The sequence below is a fragment of the Astatotilapia calliptera genome, chromosome 19 (assembly GCF_964374335.1).
Source record: "Astatotilapia calliptera chromosome 19, fAstCal68.1, whole genome shotgun sequence".
NCBI classification, from domain to species: domain Eukaryota; kingdom Metazoa; phylum Chordata; class Actinopteri; order Cichliformes; family Cichlidae; genus Astatotilapia; species Astatotilapia calliptera.
The window spans coordinates 26,431,608-26,454,563 of record NC_137440.1 but is presented as its reverse complement, the minus strand read 5'-3'; the positions used below and the strand labels follow the sequence as shown (position 1 = coordinate 26,454,563).

Genomic DNA, 22,956 nt, shown 5'->3' with positions numbered 1-22,956 from the left:
GTCATGTCAAATCTAACCCTTGAGCCGGGCGATCGTGGCTCAAGAGTTGGGAGTTCGCCTTGTAATCGGAAGGTTGCCGGTTCGAGCCCCGGCTTGGACAGTCTCGGTCGTTGTGTCCTTGGGCAAGACACTTCACCCACTGCCTACTGGTGGTGGTCAGAGGGCCCGGTGGCGCCAGTGTCCGGCAGCCTCACCTCTGTCAGTGCGCCCCAGGGTGGCTGTGGCTACAATGTAGCTTGCCATCACCAGTGTGTGAATGGGTGGATGACTGGATATGTAAAGCGCTTTGGGGTCCTTAGGGACTAGTAAAGTGTAGCACTTACGTGGAGTTACATAAAGTACCGATGGATAATTACCAAAGTAATAAGCAATTTGGGCTAGTGTCAGAAGACTGAGAACGACTCTTAGAGCTCTGGTACACGAATGGCAGAGAAACCAGACAAACACAGTTATGTGGCTTTAAAAGTACTTTAGTGATGTTAAGCCTTGTAAAAGAAATTTGTAAACAACACAGTATTACAACAGGTTTTAACAGAATGTCAAGTATAAAAATTTCCCCCAAAGTAGCAAAAAAAAAAATAGAATTAAATAAAATTGTGCACAAGTAAAAGAATTAGTCTTTTTTAAGTCCAAATGGTACCGGTGGGGCCCATAGAATTCGTCTGACAAGGAGTGTGTGTGTGATTGTCTGTCCTACCGTACTACTTGTACAGTAGAGGATTGTAGTCCATCAATGTGCAAATGAGTGTGCGTGTACATGTATATCGTCTCCTAGGATCTTGGGTTGGCTCGCCATCCAGTGAACACTGGAACACTCTGGGTTCTGGAATCGCTGACCTGGTCTTTGGATTCGTCCCATATAAAAACCTGACCTATAAACAATGGCCAAATATATGTCACGTGCCCTTTAAGGATAACTCTCACAAATTAAACTAAAGTAGTGTCACAGTGCAGTAACTACTATTCAGATCAGCTATCATCAATTCAATCATCATCAGTTCAGTCATGTTGTACAACATTAAAATATCAAGTTTCAAAGGTCAAAGTATCAATATCCAAAATTTCACAGTATCAAGGTTCAATACTTATTTGTAACCTGCAGTAACATTAAAGATTATCTACAAGGTTTTAAACATTCAGGAATTATAGTCACCATATAATTCACTTTCATTGTAAACATTAATTACATCGATCAAAATAACTCACTGTACATATATATATCTAATCACAAATAAATAAGTATATTACCCCTTTTAAGAAATGGAATAATATGCAAATGCTTATCAGAAATTGAACAAAGTGCAAATAATCAATTTCAATAACACGTAAACACAAGGACTCAGTCCACAAATAGGAGTATTAAAATAGACGTGCTTAATCCCGCTTGTACCATAGGCCTACCAGTACAAGTGGAAATACACTAAAAATTACCTCCAAGTGTTCAATACTGAGTATTGTAAAACAACTGATTGACATCAAAATTTAAACAGGAAGCAGGATAAAGTCTGATTACAATTATCTCTCATAAAGTTATTTTTAGCTGCTTTAACCATTTACAGCTTTTCACATGTTAATGACTTAGTTAACGATCTAACTAGCATAACAACAGCGTTTCAGAGACATCGAACAACTGTACCCACACTCCGCACATCACGTGTCTGATTAGCCACATTTAGCTTACCGCCGTCGAGTGGATGCTCAGCATTTACATGGAGCCACAGCTCAGTAAACCCTCCGGTTTCGCTCTGCCCTTGACAACAAAAGTGCAAATACATAATTTGTGAAAAATATCAGTTTAGATGGTATTTCTTTTAACTCGTTAGAGGTTAATTTCTCCAGCTTACCGATAACAAAAGTTTTAGTCCGTCTGCTCTGTTCGGCTGTAGAAGCAAGAGACTGAAAACTTGGGAGCTGGTACTAAGGAGGGACAAGAGCTGCCTAGAGCTTCACCGATTGGCTGACATGTGAGGAGTGGAGTAAAACAATAGGCTCTCATCAGAGCTCATCAACCCTCTGAGAAACTTAACCCTTGTTTGACCAGAGCATATCATATATAATCTGCATCCCTTCTATGTTTAAATAATTATTTTGATCTCATTTCACTTTCATTAACCGGGACAGTAAGAACAGAACAATGAACATTAAATGTTTTAATTTTTTTTCTCTTTCTGTTTGAGATGATTTTAGGAACTGGGTTACACCCTCCCCTCTTGAATTCATGCAAGTCCCTTTGCATGTCTACTGTGAACTGCATCATCTAAGAACAATAATTCAGCTTTAGAATTTAAAGAGTCAATGAAAGCTGTGGTTAAACCCTGAAATAATGATTTGACCACAGTGACAAGGGGATTTCCCAATTCAGCATAGTCTAGCCTTTTTGGTGGCTGGCGACTTCTTTCTGATCTTCGAACAGGAATTTCTTTGCTTGTTTGTTCATCTCTCTCTTTGTTTACTGTTTCCCTGTCAAATATCAAGTCCTCTCCTTCCTCATCACTCCCTAACATGTCCGAAAGAAGTAGGATTTGTTCATCCCTCATGTCAGGGCGATCCGTAGAAGGTAAGTCTCTTTCCTTTTCAGGTTCGTCATTTCCGGGTAAGTCTCTTTCCTTTTCAGGTTCGTCATTTCCGGGTAAGTCTCTTTCCTTTTCAGGTTCGTCATTTCCGGCTAAGTCTTCCCCATACAAGGCTTCTCCATAACTCGCAATCTGATTGTCATAAGGTTGGTTATGGTCAGCATGACTGGCTGGAACAACATCGGAGATGGTGTCTGCACAAGCTGGAGCATTACCAGCCAACTTGTCTTGATCTGCAGTCACATCATCTTGACCAAGACTTGATTTATGGGTCAGCAGAAGATCTCGCTTGACAATGTACGCCGAGTCATTTGGCACTGATCTATCTGCAAACCAGTGGACTGAAACAATATCATCCTCGTCCGAGGGGTGATCTGCTCTTTCATTGTCTTTCTGAGTGGTCCGTCGCGTTCTGGGCCTTTTCTTGGGTTCTGGTTGTTCAGGTTTCACTTCCTTGGCTGCAGAGAGGAACCCACAAGGGAGTAAGAGGTCTCTGTGTAGGGTGCGTATGGGGCCATCCCCGCCCTCTGGTTTAACGGTGTAGACAGGGAGGTCTCCAGCTCGTTTCACCACCACATGGACGGTCTGCTCCCATTTATCGGCGAGTTTGTGTTTTCCTCGAATGCGTATGTTCCTGACCAGCACTCGGTCCCCGATTTCCAAGGTAGATGTGGTCACATGTTTGTCAAATCTGGTTTTGTTCCTTTCGGCTACCTTTGCAGCACTCCATGTAGCTATTCTATAGCTCTCCTCAAGATGGGATTTGAGGTCCTTAACATATTGGGAGTGTGACTTGTTTTGTTGTTCTCTCACAGGTAAACCGAAAGCCAAATCAACAGGCAACCGTGGCTGACGCCCAAACATCAGCTCATACGGTGTGAATCCAGTTACCTCGTTCTTGGTACAGTTGTACGCATGAACTAAAGGCTTTACAAAATCCTTCCAATGTGACTTGTCTTTGTTCTCCAGAGTTCCAAGCATACTTAAGAGTGTTCGGTTAAAACGCTCCACCGGGTTGCCCCTGGGGTGGTACGGCGTAGTCCGAATCTTCTGTATGCCTGCTACTTCACACAGCCCCTTGATCAACTGAGACTCAAAATCAGGCCCTTGATCGCTGTGTAATTTTTCAGGAATGCCATAGTGTACTATGAAATGGTCCCACAGACACTTTGCGACAGTCCGAGCTTTTTGGTTCGATGTTGGGATAGCGACTGCATATTTAGTAAAATGATCTGTGATGACAAGAACATCTTTCACATTACTGCTGTCTGGTTCAATGGATAGGAAATCCATGCAGACTAGCTCGAGGGGTCTTGTCGTCATGATATTCACCAAAGGTGCAGCCTTCTCAGGTAACGTTTTCCTGCGCACACACCTGTGGCAGGTCTTTATCTTTTTCTCCACATCTGAGGACATTCTTGGCCAATAGAACCTGGCTCTGACCAGATCGAGTGTGCGCTCTATTCCCATATGACCCATATTGTCATGTAGGCTTGTCAACACAGACTCTCGCAGGTCTTCAGGTAAGACCAACTGGTAATGTTTATTACCGCCTTCTCTTCGTGTTCTGTAGAGAATGTCATTGCACAGCTCGAACCTGTTCAACTCTCTCAGCAACAGGACTACGTCTGGAAGTTCTTTCCTCAATGTGGGAGGGGGTTTCTCCCCACTCTCCATCTGGGTAATAACATGTCTGATGCACCGATCAGATCTCTGGCTGTCTCTGAGATCTGCCGGTGACAGGTGGGGAATGATGTGTAAGCCTCCCAATGTTTCTTCCTGCTCAAAGCTGTCAGGTATAGCATCTCCAGAAATGGCAAGACTTTCGACAAGGGTTATACCTGCATCATCACCCAAAGCTTCAGAGGTGGTTGAATGATAAACAAACTGTCTCTCACAGATAGCATGAACAACGTCCTGATCGACTGAGTCAATATTGTCTGGATCTGACAGATGTTGTTTTGCGAACTGGCATATCCGGTCTCTCTCTTTTTGAGATGTAAGGTCATCAGGTAGCCTGCCATGAGGACGACGCGAGAGTCCATCGGCATCTCCATTTTGTTTTCCAGAACGATACTGGAGTCTGAAATTGAAGGTAGAGAGGGACGCCAACCACCTGTAACTGGTTGCATCGAGTTTTGCTGAGGTGAGGATGTAGGTCAGAGGGTTTGAGTCTGTGACAACGGTGAACTGATTGCCATAGAGGTAGTCACTCAGCTTCTCTGTTACAGCCCACTTTAAAGCCAAAAACTCGAGCTTATGTGCTGGATAGCGGGACTCACTACTTGACAAACCTCTACTCGCATAGGCGATAACCCGCAGCTGTCCCTCCTGCTCCTGGTATAAGGCTGCTCCAAGGCCCGTAGTGCTCGCATCCGTATGAAGGATGTAAGGCAGCTTTGGGTCAGCAAAGGCCAGGACTGGAGGCGACGTTAGCTTGTAAATGATAGTCTCAAATGCTTTCTGGCATGCAGGGGTCCACCGTCCATAAAACGGCTCCTTTGGATCATGATACTGATTACTCCTCCCTTTTGATTTGCAATGCTTCCTCAGTGGTGGATAACCGGACGTTAGATCGTTCAGCGGTTTCACAATACTTGAGTAGCCTTTAACAAACCGTCTGTAATATCCACAGAACCCAAGGAAGGATCTCAGCTCCTTAAGGTTCTGAGGGACTGGCCAAGTTTTAAGTGTGGCTGTCTTTTCTGGGTCAGTTTCTACTCCGTGTTGAGAAACAACATGCCCCAAGTACCGAACTGAGGACTGGAAGAACTTGCACTTCTCGGGGGACAGCTTTAAGCCATACTCCTTTAAGCATTCCAGGACTTTCATGAGTCTGGCTTCATGCTCCTCAAGGGTTTTCGAGAAAACTATGAGATCATCCAGGAAAACAACAACTTCCTTCAGATTTATGTCTCCCATGCATCTCTCCATAAGCCTCTGAAAAGTACTTGGCGCGTTTGTCACTCCCTGTGGCATACGGTTGAACTCCCAGAAACCTAGTGGACAGACAAAGGCAGTCTTGGGCTTGTCACTCTCTGCAACTTCGATCTGATAATAGCCGGATTTAAGATCGAGTGTACTGAACCACTTGGAACCTGAGAGTGCGGTGAAGGTGTCATCCAGTCTTGGGAGGGCGTATGCATCTTTCACTGTTTGTAAGTTTAACTTACGGTAGTCAACACACAGACGTACCTGACCGTTCTTCTTCCTGACCACAACAATTGGCGAAGAGAATGGGGACTCGCTCTCGCGGATTACTCCAGTTGCGAGAAGCTCTTGCAAATGCTTTCGAACAGCCTCTATGTCGTGCGGGTGAATCGGTCGGGCTCTGTGTTTGAATGGTGTCTCATCTGATAGCTTAATGTGGTGTTTGACCTTGTCTGTCCTTCCAAAATCCAGATCAGTCTGGGCGAAGACCTCTGGCATACTGCTCAGCTTTTGAGTAATGCGGTCTTTCCAGTCAGAAGGGATGGGAGAGTCGGCAAAGTCAAATGTCACACTAGAGGTCCTGGATGGTTCACACTCTGATGGCTCACTCACAATTTGTTTGTGAGATAGGACAGTCTGTATTGCACTGAGTTCTGCAATCACACTCTTTGCTGGGATGGTAATGTCATGCTCTGACTCATTGGAAACTACTACAGGTAGCTTGCACAACTGGTTATTTGGCAAGTCAAGGAGACAGGTTTGCACCAAAAGCCCCCCAGGCAGGGAAGATACTGAAGGATATTCCAACAGGGCAGATCTCTCAGTGTAAAATTCCTTGATTGATACTGTCCCCTCAAGAACAACTGTTTTCCCAGCTGGGACGTTCACTTCATCCTTGCCACGCATCCTCACTAATCCAACGTTTTCATCTGAACCTTGCTTTTGCCGCAACTCCAGTACTTTGAGTACGGTTCTGTACCCATGAGGAATGGGATGGTAGCCCTCTGGGTTTGCCTCTCTGTACATTTCATACACTACATCAAGAGTGTTTGTTCCTATCAATACACAAGACTTCGTTAATGTCCCGGTGTCTGGGACTACTAGAGCTAGCGTTTTGACTTCTAGTTCAGCACCAAGAAAGTCTTTAGGAAAGGTGATTCCAATCTCAACATAACCCAGGTAAGGTACAAGCTGCCCATTGGCCCCTTCAACCTCCAGAAGGTCATGTAGTGGCTCTATCTGTTGCTCAGACAAATACTGGTCATAGTAGGACTTGGTGACAGTGGTCACTTGAGAACCTGTGTCAAGGAGACAACTGCACACCTTACCTTTGATCGTGACTTGACCTGTACTCTTTGTGCCTATGAGCCTCTTAGGTAGTCTGAAAGGTTGTTCTCCAACATGGGATTGCCTCAAAGTGGCCTGTGCTCTTGGTTTAGCTTGACTTCCAGATTTAGCGGGACGATGTTGACCTGCTTCAGTCCCAGTTTGCCCCACAACTGAGACTGCGTCTAAAAATCCTGGTCAGCAGATGGAGTGTTTTGCATCTCCCAAATGCGACGCTTCTCTCTCAATTGCTTCCTCTTATCAGCGACAAGAGTGGGGTCTGGGTCATTACTGCAACTTGCTGAGATGTGGCCATCCTGACCACACTTGAAGCAGTACCATGGTTTTGGCTGGGTGCTCTGCCGCAAGTTGGCAGGCTTCGCACTTGTGACCTTGATGCTAGGTGTTGCCATAGCCATCTCACGTAAATCACACTCGGCCTTGTCCTTAGGCTTCGAGCTTTTCTTCTGTTTCTTTGCCATCAAATTAGTAAGCTGACTCTGTAGGGATGCAACTTGCTTCCTCAGATCTGTCAACGGGTCAGAATCAGATTGAGTCACTGCCTGTAGCTCACTACAAGTGCAAGTCTTTTGACAGTGCGCCACAACCCGCTGCCGGGTTGAGCCAAGGTGTTTCTTCATCCGTGTAGCTTTAGCTGCCAGTCTATCTTCTTCTGTCCGGAGCATTAATAGAAGTTCTGAGAATGTTGGGGGTTGGCTTTTCTTGTTTTCAAGATTAAGATCTGAGAGCAAGGTGTGGTCCCAACATCCACGACAAAACTGCTTGAGAATGTGTTTATCGGCATCCCCAGCAGAGACTCCTCCCCTCTTCAGAGTAAGGTTCAATGCGCCCTGAAGACGGCAGAGGTACGCAGAGGCCTTTTCACCAGGATCCTGAAGAGTGTTCATGAATTGGGCGAAAAGCTCCTCTCCATCTTCCACTGTTCCAAAAGCTGCATCCAACAACTGAAGGTAAGTCTCAGGTGTAGCTTCTGGGCTCAGTCTGTTGACAATGTCAGCTGCAGGGGACAACAAGCTCTCAAAGATCTTTCTAGATTTTTGAAGTTCAGACATGGCAGGGTCTTTCCTGAGAAGTTCGACATGTGAACGCCATGTGTCATAATCTGTCTCACCGCTGGGTCTGGGGATCCTGCCAGAGAATGACCGGAGTCTCATTGGAGAATATGAATGTGCAATCAAGTCATCTTTCTTCACGATGTGTTCCACAATGACTTTCTGAATTTCAGGTGGGTTGAAACTGTTTGCCGCACTAAATGGGCTCTTTTTGAAATCAACAGGTAGGTGTGGCTCCGCACCACCTTGAATCAATCCTACCTGGGGTGGATCTTCAGAAAACTGCTGGCGTGCAATCTCAGAAGTTTCAAGAGAGGGGTGAAGCTGGTTCTCCCTGTCTGGATCATCAACTTGCATGGAGGAGAGCATACATTCATCATCGGTCTCTGAACTCCCAATGATTTCACTGATCTCTGTCATCATCGACTTCAGTACCTCTTCAAAACTTTTGCCACTCAGTTTTGCCACCTGCTTTATTTCATCTAAGTAGGACTTAGTAGCACTGCCACCCACCTTGGCAGTGTAAACGCTGGAGAGAGCTCTTACATGGTATTTTACACCGGGCTTCCCTTCAACTTCATATGTGTATGGCAAAAGATCAGTTAAGGCATCAATGGCGTTACCACTTCGGTACTCGACGATCAGGTTTTTGAAAAATTCTGAGTTTGGATCTACAACTGGGACGGCTCTAAAGGTACCATACTGCTTCAAAAAGTCAAGAACCCCTTCATCATCCAATGAATTGAGTGTACCACTAACAATTACTGCATTGGGGACTTTGATACCTGAGCTCAATACAAAATCCATCTTGTGGCAATAGCAAAAGATGTTTCAATGACAATACACACTTTAAGGAGGTTTCACTGCTGATATTCATGCACCAAAGAGCTCCTGGCTGGCTCGCCACTTTTGTAGCACTTACGTGGAGTTACATAAAGTACCGATGGATAATTACCAAAGTAATAAGCAATTTGGGCTAGTGTCAGAAGACTGAGAACGACTCTTAGAGCTCTGGTACACGAATGGCAGAGAAACCAGACAAACACAGTTATGTGGCTTTAAAAGTACTTTAGTGATGTTAAGCCTTGTAAAAGAAATTTGTAAACAACACAGTATTACAACAGGTTTTAACAGAATGTCAAGTATAAAAATTTCCCCCAAAGTAGCAAAAAAAAAAAATAGAATTAAATAAAATTGTGCACAAGTAAAAGAATTAGTCTTTTTTAAGTCCAAATGGTACCGGTGGGGCCCATAGAATTCGTCTGACAAGGAGTGTGTGTGTGATTGTCTGTCCTACCGTACTACTTGTACAGTAGAGGATTGTAGTCCATCAATGTGCAAATGAGTGTGCGTGTACATGTATATCGTCTCCTAGGATCTTGGGTTGGCTCGCCATCCAGTGAACACTGGAACACTCTGGGTTCTGGAATCGCTGACCTGGTCTTTGGATTCGTCCCATATAAAAACCTGACCTATAAACAATGGCCAAATATATGTCACGTGCCCTTTAAGGATAACTCTCACAAATTAAACTAAAGTAGTGTCACAGTGCAGTAACTACTATTCAGATCAGCTATCATCAATTCAATCATCATCAGTTCAGTCATGTTGTACAACATTAAAATATCAAGTTTCAAAGGTCAAAGTATCAATATCCAAAATTTCACAGTATCAAGGTTCAATACTTATTTGTAACCTGCAGTAACATTAAAGATTATCTACAAGGTTTTAAACATTCAGGAATTATAGTCACCATATAATTCACTTTCATTGTAAACATTAATTACATCGATCAAAATAACTCACTGTACATATATATATCTAATCACAAATAAATAAGTATATTACCCCTTTTAAGAAATGGAATAATATGCAAATGCTTATCAGAAATTGAACAAAGTGCAAATAATCAATTTCAATAACACGTAAACACAAGGACTCAGTCCACAAATAGGAGTATTAAAATAGACGTGCTTAATCCCGCTTGTACCATAGGCCTACCAGTACAAGTGGAAATACACTAAAAATTACCTCCAAGTGTTCAATACTGAGTATTGTAAAACAACTGATTGACATCAAAATTTAAACAGGAAGCAGGATAAAGTCTGATTACAATTATCTCTCATAAAGTTATTTTTAGCTGCTTTAACCATTTACAGCTTTTCACATGTTAATGACTTAGTTAACGATCTAACTAGCATAACAACAGCGTTTCAGAGACATCGAACAACTGTACCCACACTCCGCACATCACGTGTCTGATTAGCCACATTTAGCTTACCGCCGTCGAGTGGATGCTCAGCATTTACATGGAGCCACAGCTCAGTAAACCCTCCGGTTTCGCTCTGCCCTTGACAACAAAAGTGCAAATACATAATTTGTGAAAAATATCAGTTTAGATGGTATTTCTTTTAACTCGTTAGAGGTTAATTTCTCCAGCTTACCAATAACAAAAGTTTTAGTCCGTCTGCTCTGTTCGGCTGTAGAAGCAAGAGACTGAAAACTTGGGAGCTGGTACTAAGGAGGGACAAGAGCTGCCTAGAGCTTCACCGATTGGCTGACATGTGAGGAGTGGAGTAAAACAATAGGCTCTCATCAGAGCTCATCAACCCTCTGAGAAACTTAACCCTTGTTTGACCAGAGCATATCATATATAATCTGCATCCCTTCTATGTTTAAATAATTATTTTGATCTCATTTCACTTTCATTAACCGGGACAGTAAGAACAGAACAATGAACATTAAATGTTTTAATTTTTTTTCTCTTTCTGTTTGAGATGATTTTAGGAACTGGGTTACAAAAGCGCTATACAAATACAGGCCATTTACCATCCAAGTTTCGCAGCAGAAATTGGGAGTAAGACTTTTTTCTTTCTATATTCTGTTGTCCAGTTTTAGTGAGCTTGTGCAAACTGCAGCCTCAGCACTTGGTGTGTTCTTCTGCTGCAACCTATTTAATCTCCCAAAATACTCTTTTGCTTTCCTTGGCTGTAACGAGTAGTTATTTGAATTACTGACAACAACAACCATGCCATGGCTGCTCAGTTTGAACCTCAGCAGGTCATCTTGATTATGTCTACATGCCTAAATGCATTCAATTGCTGCCAATTAGTAGATTCGATATTTGTTTTAACAAGCAGCTGAACAGGTGTACCTAATAAAGTGTCCAATAATGTCTGTGACAATGAGTGCTCCAGCTATAAAGGAACTAACCACCACTACTGCAGTTGTAGAGACCTAAGAGTCACCATTACAGTAGTTAAATATAAAAATAAATAAAACTGAGAATCCAGTACTTCAAATCTGTGTTCCATGTATAACCATATCCAACATTTTTGCCTTATAATATTTTCCATATCCTTAGGATCCATACTGCTACATACCCCACTACAGATAACTTGTCCTTAAGACAAACCGCAAAAAGAAGCTCACAATACTGTTATACAATTCTAATACTAGTTAATTTGACCCAAATAGATTCAGCAATCAGAAGGCACACAGATCCTCTAACTCCTCACACGTGCACGCATCAAATACAAACACAGCACACAGATTAAAGTAATCTGGAACAGAGATTGAGAACGGACGTTAATCACAATTTTAGTTTCGCGGGTAGAGGAGAGACATTGGTGAAATGGGATGAAAGATAATTGTTTCTGAGAAGGATTTTGCACTTAGACTCAATTAATTCTGTATATTCTGTGACAGAATGACTTGTTTTTCTGAGTGTGAAAAATGTGTGAGTACATGAGGCTTTTTTTTTTTTTTTAAAAAAAAGAAGCTTCCTCTTCTTTTCAGACAGGCCCCGTCTTGCCAGTCAAATTGTTCGCCAGTGATGATGGCAAAGCGCGCGTACAGCTGTGTATTCAACATTCGGGATTGGAGTGGAGTGAGTGGTTTTTAACTGTGGAATGTTACACAACCAGTAGAGTCTTCCAAAAATGGAAATCATGTTGGAGAAAAAATAAGAAAACTCCACTGAGGAATCTTTCCCTTGATCCCTAAAGGATTTACTCACACAAGCCATCGTGCTTATTGTATATATATTTCTTTTATGTATATCTAAAAGAAATTGTAAAGCATGTATTAGCTCCATATGGTGTTTCATGTAGACACTTTAACACCATGCAACATTTCCATAATAACAAAGTTTTATCCTGAGCCTTTAAATTTCTCTCAGCCCTTTCATCTCTTCCCGAAAATCACAATGTCTTCTTCAGAACTGCAATCTCTGTCATGTTGTTGTTTCAGATCTTTTTTTAAATAGCAGGATAAAAGCCTGAAGAGCATCTTTGGGGTTTTTTGGCATTTAATCTTCCTATAAGCACTTATAATCCTGCCTCCACTCTCGCTTCTTGTTTGCTTCATTATCTGTGTAATTTTCTGTGTTGGATCCTGCTCTGTCTTCTCTCTGGAGATGAGTAAAGCTAAGAGCAGGAAGAGAGCAGTTGGTGTTACTGCTAATGCATTGTCAATCCTCAGATAAAAGCAAAGAGCAGAGTGAACACTGAAATATGCATGCATGTAGATGCTCGCAGAAATACAAGTCAACCTCTGACCTGCTAAAAGCTTCAGTTGTTGATTCAATCTAGCAGAGGGCAGTTATTTAAAGCATCACTTCTTACTGTAAGGCTCTGAATGCAGCAGTGTTACCCTTTCAAACTGTCTAAGTATGCGTGTCCTTTCAGGTGTGTTTGAGTGAACTCACCCTGTGTCTTACTTTACATATACACTGATCATATCACTTGCAACCACAGGATGAAGCAGTCAATACTTGTCTAGACAGAGAGGGTGTGCACTAGGGATCACAGCAAGACGGGGTGAAAAGTCAGGGTACTCTATCACGATGATGTAACCAGATCATACTGACTAAAATGGTTAGACTAGTCATTAGTTTACATACAATACAGCTCGGAAACATGAGAGTATTTTTCAGTATTTAATGTTGCTGCATTGCAGTAAAAAGGTGAAACGTGTAGAAAGTTCAATTCAATCCAATTCAATGTGCTCGGTTTGCAGAATTGATGTTCAATTCAATTTTATTTATACAGCACCAAATCACAACTGCATCGAGGCGCTTTATATTGTAAGGTAGACCCTACGATAATACCTGCAGAGAAAAACCCAACAATCATATGACCCCCTATGAGCAAGCGCTTTGGCAACAGTGGGAAGGAAAAACTCCCTTTTGACAGAAAGAAACCTCCGGCAGAACCAGGCTCAGGGAGGCGCGATAGATAGTCCCTGTCAGTACTCTTGCTGCAGCATTTTGGATTAGCTGAAGGCTTTTTAGGACATCCTGATAATAATGAATTACAGTAGTCCAGCCTGGAAGTATTAAATGGATGAACTAGTTTTTCAGCGTTACTCTGAGAGAGGATATTTCTAATTTTTAAGATATTGCACAAATGGAAGAAAGCAGTCCTACATATTTGTTTAATATGAATTTAATAAGAATGACGTGTTTAAAATGAGGATTACAACACTGCAGCAATAGTTTAGTTTAAAGAGCAACTCTGCAGCAGAGACATTGAGCTGTTAGCCGTTAGCATGCGTCCGTACTACCTGCCCCGGGAGTTCTCGCATGTTATCGCGATAACAGCGTATGTCCCCCCCTCGGCCAACGCGGATGCAGCCTGTGACTCTCTCCACTCTGTGGTCAGCAGACTGCAAACACAATCACCGAGAGCCCTTCTCATAATATCAGGGGACTTCAATCATGCCTCACTGGACTCCACACTGCCCACCTTCACCCAGTATGTGACCTGCCCAACCAGAGTCAATAAAACACTGGACTTACTGTATGCCAATGCAGAAGAGGCATACAGTTCATCACCTCTCCCTCCCCTGGGCAGATCTGATCACAACCTGGTGCACCTTGTCCCTGTGTATGAGCCCTTAGTGCGCAGGGAGCCACCAGCCACCCGCACAGTACAGAGATGGTCAGAGGAGAGCGAGGAGGCTCTTAAGGATTGTTTTGAGTCGACTGTGTGGGAGGTGATTTGTGATGACCACGGAGAGGACATCGACAGCCTTACTACATGCATTACTGACTATATAAACTTCTGTGTGGATAACACTGTACCTACTAGGACTGTACGGTGTTTCTCCAACAACAAACCTTGGATTACCCCAGAAATTAAAACCGTCCTCAAGCAGAAGAGGAGGGCCTTCAAATCCAGAGACAAAGAGGAGTTGAAAAGGGTGCAGAGAGAGCTGAGGGGACTGATAAGGAATGGGAAGGAGAGCTACAGGCAGAAGATGGAGAACCAGCTTCAACAAAACAACGTTGGTGAAGTCTGGAGAGGCCTCAGAACCATCTCGGGCCACAAACAGCAGAACTCTCTGCCTGGGAGGGATGTGAGGTGGGCAAATGAACTGAATCATTTCTTCGACAGATTTGATTCAGCCATGAGGCAGTCTGCAACATCGGCTGCAGACTCACCCACCCCCACTGCTGCTGTTCCACCTCAGACACTTCACATCTCCTCTATTCACCCTGTTCACTCCCCCCCACCCCCAACTGCAGCATCCAATACACACTCAACACAAGGCTCCAGCCTGTCTCTCTCAACCACCCAGGTTAGGAGGGAACTGAGGAGGATTAATGGCAAGAAGGCAGCGGGTCCAGATGGCATCAGCTCGAGGGTCGTCAGGTCCTGCGCGGACCAACTGTGTGGGGTGATGGAGCACCTCTTCAACCTGAGCCTGAGGTTGGGAAGAGTCCCACAGCTCTGGAAAACCTCCTGTGTTGTACCAGTGCCAAAGACTTCACGCCCCAAGGACCTCAACAGCTACAGGCCGGTGGCTCTGACATCCCACCTGATGAAGACCCTGGAGCGGTTGGTCCTGGCTCAGCTTCGGCGCCTAATAAGCTCATCACTGGACCCACTTCAGTTTGCCTACCAGCCTGGCATTGGAGCGGATGATGCCGTCATTCACCTCCTACATCGTTCCCTCGCTCACCTGGAGACCGCTGGAAGCACTGTGAGAATCATGTTCTTTGATTTCTCCAGTGCCTTCAACACCATTCTTCCCTCGGTTCTAAAGGACAAGCTGGAGAACTCTGGAGTGGACCATCACCTCACTACCTGGATCCTGGACTACCTCACCGACCGACCACAGTATGTGAGGACTCAGGGCTGTGTGTCGGACAGGGTCGTCTGCAGTACGGGGGCCCCACAGGGAACGGTTCTGGCTCCGTTCCTCTTCACCATCTACACTGCAGACTTCTCCCACAATTCCACCCAGTGCTTCCTGCAGAAGTTCTCTGATGACTCTGCAATAGTTGGCCTCATCACTGATGGGGACGACAAGGAGTACAGAGGTCTGACCCAAGACTTTGTGGACTGGTGCCAGCTGAACTACCTCCAGATCAACGCCAGTAAAACCAAGGAACTGGTGGTAGACTTCCGCAGGCACAAGCATTCTCCACTGCAACCACTGAACATCCAAGGTATGGACATTGAGGCTGTGGACAGCTACAGGTACCTTGGTGTTCATCTGAACAATAGACTGGACTGGACTCATAACTCAGACGCCCTCTACAGGAAAGGGCAGAGCAGGCTGTACCTGCTGCGGAGACTCAGGTCGTTTGGAGTGGAGGGCCCACTCCTGAAGACCTTCTATGACTCTGTTGTGGCTTCTGCTATCTTTTATGGTGTGGTCTGCTGGGGCGGCAGCATCTCTGCTGGGGACAGGAAGAGACTGAACAGGGTGATCCGAAGGGCCAGCTCTGTTCTAGGATGCCCTCTGGACCCAGTGGAGGTGGTGAGTGACAGGAGAACGACGGCTAAGCTGTCATCCCTGTTGGACAACGTCTCCCACCCCATGCAGCAGACTGTGACAGCACTGAGCAGCTCCTTCAGTGGCAGGCTGCGGCACCCACGGTGTGGGACAGAGAGATTTCGCAGGTCTTTCCTCCCCACTGCTGTCAGACTCCATAATAAAGACTTTAACTGATCAAGCACACACATCCATACATATGCAATAATACTAAGTGCAATAATCCTTTCTGTCATCGTTGTATTTTTACTCAGTTGTATATAGTATTTGTATTTGTATTCTATTTTTATCTTATTGTATATTTATTTTATTGTATTCTACTGTATATAGTATTTTATTCTATTCTGTACAGTTGTGTACTGTATTTATTCTTATTGTATTCTAATTTTTGCCTCATAACTTTTGCACTGTCCACTTCCTGCTGTGACAAAACAAATTTCCCACGTGTGGGACTAATAAAGGTTATCTTATCTTATCTTATCTTAAATACAAAAAAATAAGAAGACACTGGCACTCTGAATGTTAGATGCTGGCTTTCAGTTCTCTTTGTTTTCCTAGTTAAATTTTTTTACCTTTGTGTTTATAAAGCACCTTTAAAAAAAGTTACAAAGTCCTCAACAATGATAAAAGCGACCGATATGACAAATTTAAGTTAAGAAATAAACACAATAAAAATGTTAAAAATAATTTCCAGTTCAAAAGAATGAAGAGTTCTTTTGTGATCTCCATGATGATACTGTTGGATGTAGTTGATGGTCACAGAATATTTTTGGTAGGCTGGTCACTCTGTTCCAAGTTTTTTTTTTTTCCATTTGTGGATAATGACTCTCCTTATGGTTCATTGGCGCTCCAAAGCCTAACGAATGGCTTTGTAACCCTTTTCAGACTGATGGATGTTAATGACTCTGGCATGATTTCTTGGTTCAACAGTTCTGGCACTAATCAGGCCTGGGTGCGGCCACTGAAATTGAACTCAGAGGTTTACTGGGGTTATCTTTGTATTATATTAAAATGTGTTTGATGATCTAAAACATCCACGTGCAACCAATGTGCAAAAAACGAAGAAATTAGAAAGGAAGCAACTACTTTTCAGTGCTGTATCATAGTGATTCATTGTGTTTTCTGTCAATTACTGCATTAAATCTTTGAAGGAGACCTATAAGTGGTAAAATTCACAAAAGTGTTTGTTCTCAAATTAATCTTTTACAGACATGAAGGTGAAGCAATTTAACAGACAAAGTTATGCAATTTGCTGGAAAGACTGCACATTCACATATGAGTAAAACAAGCGTCAGGGTGTGAGGGAGAAGTGATACTGAGCAGCAGGCAATAAAAGAAGGGAGAAACTGAAACATAACCCCCACCCCCCTGTTTTTGCTATTTTATGTCAAGGCGGTGTTGCTAGGGGTAACCATCCGAGCAAGAAAGGAAAAAAAGGAAAATGGAGAGACCAGCTTGTAAGAGGGATGGCAGCAGAGAGGCTGGGAGAATAGGAAGCAAGTGAAAGAGTGCAGAAAAAAAGAGAGCGACCTGATACTACTGCATCTCTCGCTTGAGTGAGCAGAGCTGATCAAAGCTGTGCTCCAGATGATGATGACGACGACGAAGCAAAATAGTCAAGCAGAGGATGAGACAGCCTGCCAACATCAGCAGTAGAGCGGGAGGCTGCCCAATCATCAGCTGACATGCTCATGAGTTCAGCAGCCAATGAAATGCCGCACAACCACTCAGACGCAGAGACGGCACAAGCCTGGCTCAGATCTCTTATTAATGAATGGAGCCGTTCCCAGGCTGCATCACAGCACACCTCTGCACTCCCTGCTCGGCTGCTCTCTCAACTGACACAGGAAAACTGGGAGAAAACATCAACAGTGACAAAAAGGACAGCAGCAGCACAGGAAGAGTCAAAAACTGGCTATGAAGAGACGACAAAAGAACACAGAAACCCACAATGAAGACACAACTGAGTACATGACGGAAGCCATTAAAAGCCCGGATTCAGAGCCTGATCTTGAGCCACCGGATTCTCCATCGTCATCATCATCATCTTCCCCCCCTCTTCCTCCGTTAGCCATGCCACCTTCTGGATCTGCCTCAGCTCTCCTGGCTCTTGCATCTCCAGCCACCAGGCGCTCCATTTCCATGGGAGACTTCCGGAGGGTGACAGGGGCTCTGCTAGCAGGTTCGGAACCCCCGTCCACCTCTGCCACGGCCCCCTCCTCCAAACTTGTCACCCCCAGCTCCAGCATGGAGTTCGAGGCAGCTCGGCGACGCCTCCTGGAGGTAGAGGAGCGCCAACGTGTCATCAGAGAGATGGAAAAGCGACTGGAAGAGCTCAGGGAAGTGTTTGTGCGCTCCGAGCAGGAGGTGGTGCTTCACGGGGAACTGGTGTCGCGGATATCAAGTGCAGCCCAGCAGGGGGAGCTGTACGTGGCGGAGAACAGCCAACGGCTCAAGAAAGGCCTGAAGTTCAAGAAGCATCGGCCTACCATCGTTTTTTCCTCTATGCTTGGACTTCGCACGTGCCTCCCCTGGTCTATGAAGCTAAAATAGCTAACATTTCATCCATAACTTTAGAAATGTGCTTTAAATAACTGGGAAGACAGACTTCCGTTCTTTAGCTATCACTCATTGACACGGCTGCTCTCTAGTTTCCACCTTTTCTTTTCTTGTTTCCTGAGGCTGGTCCTCGGGGGGCTTTAGAGTGCCTACAATAATCACAGTTGCTAGTAAAGAGCTTTCCTTTCAGTGTATTACTGAGGAATTTTTTTGATTAGGAAACTAATCAAGCCAGTACCAGTGCAATGTGTACAGGATGTCATTAGTTCTCTATTTTTTCCGCACACAGTTTGCTGCTTGCAGTTTGTTGTGAGGCTGGAGTTGCACAGGAGAGATTCAGATAGAATCTATCTGTGGTGCATGGATGAGTCATATTTCAGGTGATGTGCAAGGAGAGGTTTAGACTGTGAGGTACCGAGAGCTTCCGTGTATATGGCTTAAGTTATACGGCTATGAGAATTATGTAATATTTACCCATTCACAAAATGGAAAAGAAACAACTCTGTGAATTGATTTAAGAAAAAAAAAGATGAAGAAAGGATGAAAGCATCTGCGTTTTCGGCCTCGTTGTGAGGGAAGTGAAGGGCAGTGAAAGAGCAAGCTAAAGATTGCTGCAGTGTTATGTAAAACCAAGTATGCAGGAACAGGAGATGTAAGAACCAGAAAAATAGAAAAGGAACAAATCTAGAACTTAGATGGCTTTTACCTACAAAGTAAATGTGCCTTGGCTTCTCTGAGACCACTCGTCCACTACCACAGCATCTGCTTCTGGCAGCATAAACAAGGAAAGACAGCAGGAAAGAAATTCGGGCTGGAAGAGTTCCACCTGTGGCCTCTTTTTATCCAGTCACCTAGCAACCAGTTGTCTCTCTATCCTAAATCCTCTTGCGCAAACATACAGAATGTATCCAGCAGAGAGCTGTAACTACAACACTATGATTTGGCTTTAGAGATCTACTGAAGGATTTAGGCGCTAATAATTCTACTTATTTAAAAATCTACTAGAACTGCCTGCGTAGGAGGAAATACTATTGATAAAAGCTTGTGGCTAACACGGTTTATGATTTGGGGCTACACCCATGCATCTATCATTTAGAAAACTAGAGCATCACCATTTGCTGATTGTGTCTTGGTGCTGCATGTGACTGTAAGAGTTGCAGCGGCTCCCCCTGTGATTGCACTCTTAAGTTAGATAAGTAGTTCACATTCAGGGTTTATTTGTGAGATGTGTATGAACATCCAGAATATATATATTTGTCTCGTTATATTAAGCGATCAACCTGTAATTACATTGTAATCCTTAATGCACTGCAAAGCATTGTCCCATGTGCAGAAGGTGACCTAATTTTTACATATAGATTGCTCTCATTTTTTTGCCCCAGTTCTTCATTTCATTCCACCCATTTCTTTTGTCTTTGGATTAACAATGACAAAGTATCTCTTGTATTCACCTGATCCACCAATCCCTTGCTTCAGCTAGGTCTGAGTGTCCAGAATTCACAGCCAGTACTCCAGGGACATCTATTTCCGGCATTTGAAGGTTATAGCAAAGAAGCAAGCACTCAATTTCAGTGCAGCATATGTTGAAAAAAAGCATGTATAGAGCTGTGAGTTTGTGCTGGTTTCCATCTACGTGTGCTACTTTTCAAAAGAATCAAAAAAGGGTTTTCACAATCCCTGATGGTGCTTTGTTTGCTCTCCTATTATAAACGACCTCTCTGAAGAACAAAGGAGCAGGGCTCGTCATGTGACGGTGTCATTGCTTTCTGTAGGTTTCTACAAAATCCCGTGAGTTTAGGCATTCCTGTTGTAAATGTTTCAGAGATGATGCATCACAGAGTCTGTGACTCTGTAAAGTAAGGAATTTCAAAAGAAACTCGTAAAGCGTTCAGTTTCAGAATCATGCAGTCAATGTGAGGAAAAAAAACAAGCAAAAAAAACAAGATGCATGTTAAAGTAGATGTGACAACTAAAGCATAAGCTTAAATTTTATAGGATTGAAAGCAGTGAGAGAAATAGTTGGGGTATTTTCTAACTTTCCTTTTAAAGGCTTAAATGGTCTGTTTGTCTAAGTTTCTTTTCAGCACAATATAAAGGGGGTACTCCATGAATTTTACACATAAATTTCAGCTCGCTTGTAAATAGAAAACCACTAGGACTGTGAAAACTGATGCAAAATGGAGAGATTATTCAAAAATCTGATTTGGAAGACAAAGAGGTCTATCAAGAAAGCTCCTCAACTTTGTTACCTTACAGAATCACTGGAGTACCCCTTCAAGCAAAGGAAACGGCATCTTCAGTGTTACCGCTGAGCAACCGACCTTATCACTGAATGTTGACTAACTCTATTTAAGCATTCCACATGACTAAGGTATTTATCTACTGCTTGCTTGTGCACATATACCAAACGATATTCAGCTCTGCTAGTTGATAGCAAAATGCTTTGCAGAACAAAACGGTCTCATAGGCCTTAAACGTGTATTCATGGTCCTATGTATATAGCTTGAGTTATAACTGATCATCCAGCTGACCTATACTGTAGATTGCTTTCAATATGCCTTATTCAGTATGTGTGCATTGGCAGTTCCTATACCGATGGTAATGATATATGAACAGGTTAACTCATGGCCATCATAGACCTCATCCTGAAGCATCTTTGTCTGAACAGGAAAAAACCCACACTAGTCATGCACTGCTGTGGGACTGCACCTTTTGTGTTTTCTATGAATGAAAATAACAACAACTATGTTTCCCAAAGATCTCTGGGCCCACTTGCAGAATGAATGTAATGTTTATTGCTTTTTTTTTTTTTTTTTTTTTGCTGTTTGTTATCTTTTTTCTTCCAATATAATAATTACCGTACATGTATCTTTTTTGGACCTGTGGTTTGCAAAAAACAAAACAGAAAAATGCTCTTGTGTTCATTCTGTACTGCTGGAATTACTTAAACTTTTGATACGAGGGATTTTAACTCTTTTTGAAGATGTGGAAACTATTACCACAATTGCATCTCTTTACAGCCCTTTACAGACTCAGACGCTGGCCGACCACAGATCCAAAACTACTTTTCTGATTGCTATTCATCCTTAGAACGTTTTTAATATTTTGTGTTTGTTACTGTGTGGTGTGATGTGGTATAATATATATATAAATATATTTATGTTGTAAGCTTTTCATTTCCGGTAAATCAGGTGTCAAATATTCACAGTATGATATTTTTACTGATTGAGAGCTGTATATTCTACTATAGTATGAATGTTAAATCAGATTTTAGTCAATGTTATATGCTTAACTGCAGGGTTGTGGCCACTGATTTTCTCTCAGTGTTAAAAATTGAGCTGAAATGGAAGTTAATTATCTCCTGAACCTTGATGTAACTGATGTACTTTTGAAAAACAGGCTTGTGGTTTTTGCTGGAAAGTGAAATACTGAATGTTCTGCCCTGTTTTCTTATTTTGCTTGAATTTGCTACTACTTCTTTTTGCTCTCTTGACACTGTTACAAACTTGAGGCACAGAGCCACATTGTGCAAGGCTAGTATGATTTCATTTTAAGCATTATAGGGGTGTTTTTTTTTTTTGTAAAATAGCCTGAATTATTAGAATAAATGGACTTAATGATTCAAATGCTGCAGAAATAGGCTGCTTTTTTTCCTCCTTCCCCAGAACCTGCTAATATAAAGTGCTCAAATTTCAGATGGAATCTCTAAATTTAATCTGTGTTCTCGTTGCGTGGGAGGTTTAAGAACTATTAGGGTCACCTTGCAGCAGCAGCTTGCAGTAGCTCACAGCAGTGTAGGCCCAGGTCAGCAGAAAACTGCTTTTTTGACGTAACTGCTGCAGGCCAGAAAGGAACAAACTGTGAAAGCATCATCCAGCAAATACATTTAGCATGTCTTACCAGTGAGTGTGCCATTTAGCCATTTGCTTGTCCATTAGAGTCCTTTCTTAGCTCATTATGCAGTTAAGTGGAAGCTTGATAACCCTCTGTTCAGGGAAATTGCATAATTACTCAAATATATCCCACTTCTAAGTGCTCATTATTGCAAACAAGTATGTCTTATATCACTTTAAGCCAGTGATTTTACTGCTTCTCAGTTAATAAGAAGCATGTGTATGGGTTTTACACAGATTTCACTATCTTGAGTATTAGGAAGTTAGTATAATCTCCATTACATTTTATTAATTTTAAGAGTTTGCAAATTTATATTCAAACCTATTATATTTACAAAAAATTGCTTTGGAATCATTAATTTTACTCCACATTTTATAGATGCCTATAATATTTCAGTGTATTACATTAAATTATATTTGTGCATTCTTGTATTCGTGTATGTAATGATAAAATAGATAAGCCTATTAGCGAACGGATGTTTGTTATTTAAAGGTTTTCAGAAAATAATATTTTACAGCTGACATTTATATACTCTGGGTGTACTAGTACAGCCAGACAGGACAACGGATATGGGTTTACACAAGGGCTGCTCAGCCAGCAGAACAGACTAGTATGTGGTAGTGAGTTATTATCCTGGCTGTTAGTTAAGTGTTATGTAAGTGACAGGTTGGAATTTGGTCATCCTGGCTCTGGGACAGAGGGTTGGGGATAAGCAACATCTGGATGGAGAGTAAGTGAAGCTGGAATAACACAGAACTGTAGAGAATACAGCCAAGAGAGACGGCTGAAGAGATTTAGCTGTAGGAAGTCATTTA

General features: G+C 42.8%; 1 protein-coding gene and 1 long non-coding RNA gene across 2 annotated transcripts; one reads left to right on the top strand and one right to left on the bottom strand.

The window, feature by feature from the left end:
• Window positions 1-8,956: 8,956 nt before the first annotated feature.
• LOC145422416 (uncharacterized) lies at window positions 8,957-10,690 on the bottom strand. The gene is made up of 2 exons (XR_013903700.1): window positions 10,185-10,690; window positions 8,957-9,375 (listed from the first exon to the last, which is right to left on the bottom strand). It is a non-coding gene; the product is annotated as an uncharacterized LOC145422416 (long non-coding RNA).
• Window positions 10,691-17,460: 6,770 nt separating this feature from the next.
• Window positions 17,461-18,435, top strand: LOC113012696 (TMF1 regulated nuclear protein 1). Its single transcript, XM_080294112.1, has one exon. The coding sequence runs from the start codon at window positions 17,606-17,608 to the stop codon at window positions 18,239-18,241; it is 636 nt and encodes a 211-aa protein (XP_080150238.1). The 5' UTR covers window positions 17,461-17,605; the 3' UTR covers window positions 18,242-18,435.
• Window positions 18,436-22,956: the final 4,521 nt, after the last annotated feature.

Coding starts and splice junctions, on each gene's coding strand:
- LOC113012696 (XM_080294112.1), top strand. CDS start 17,606: ATGAAGAGACGACAAAAGAACACAGAAACCCACAATGAAGACACAACT.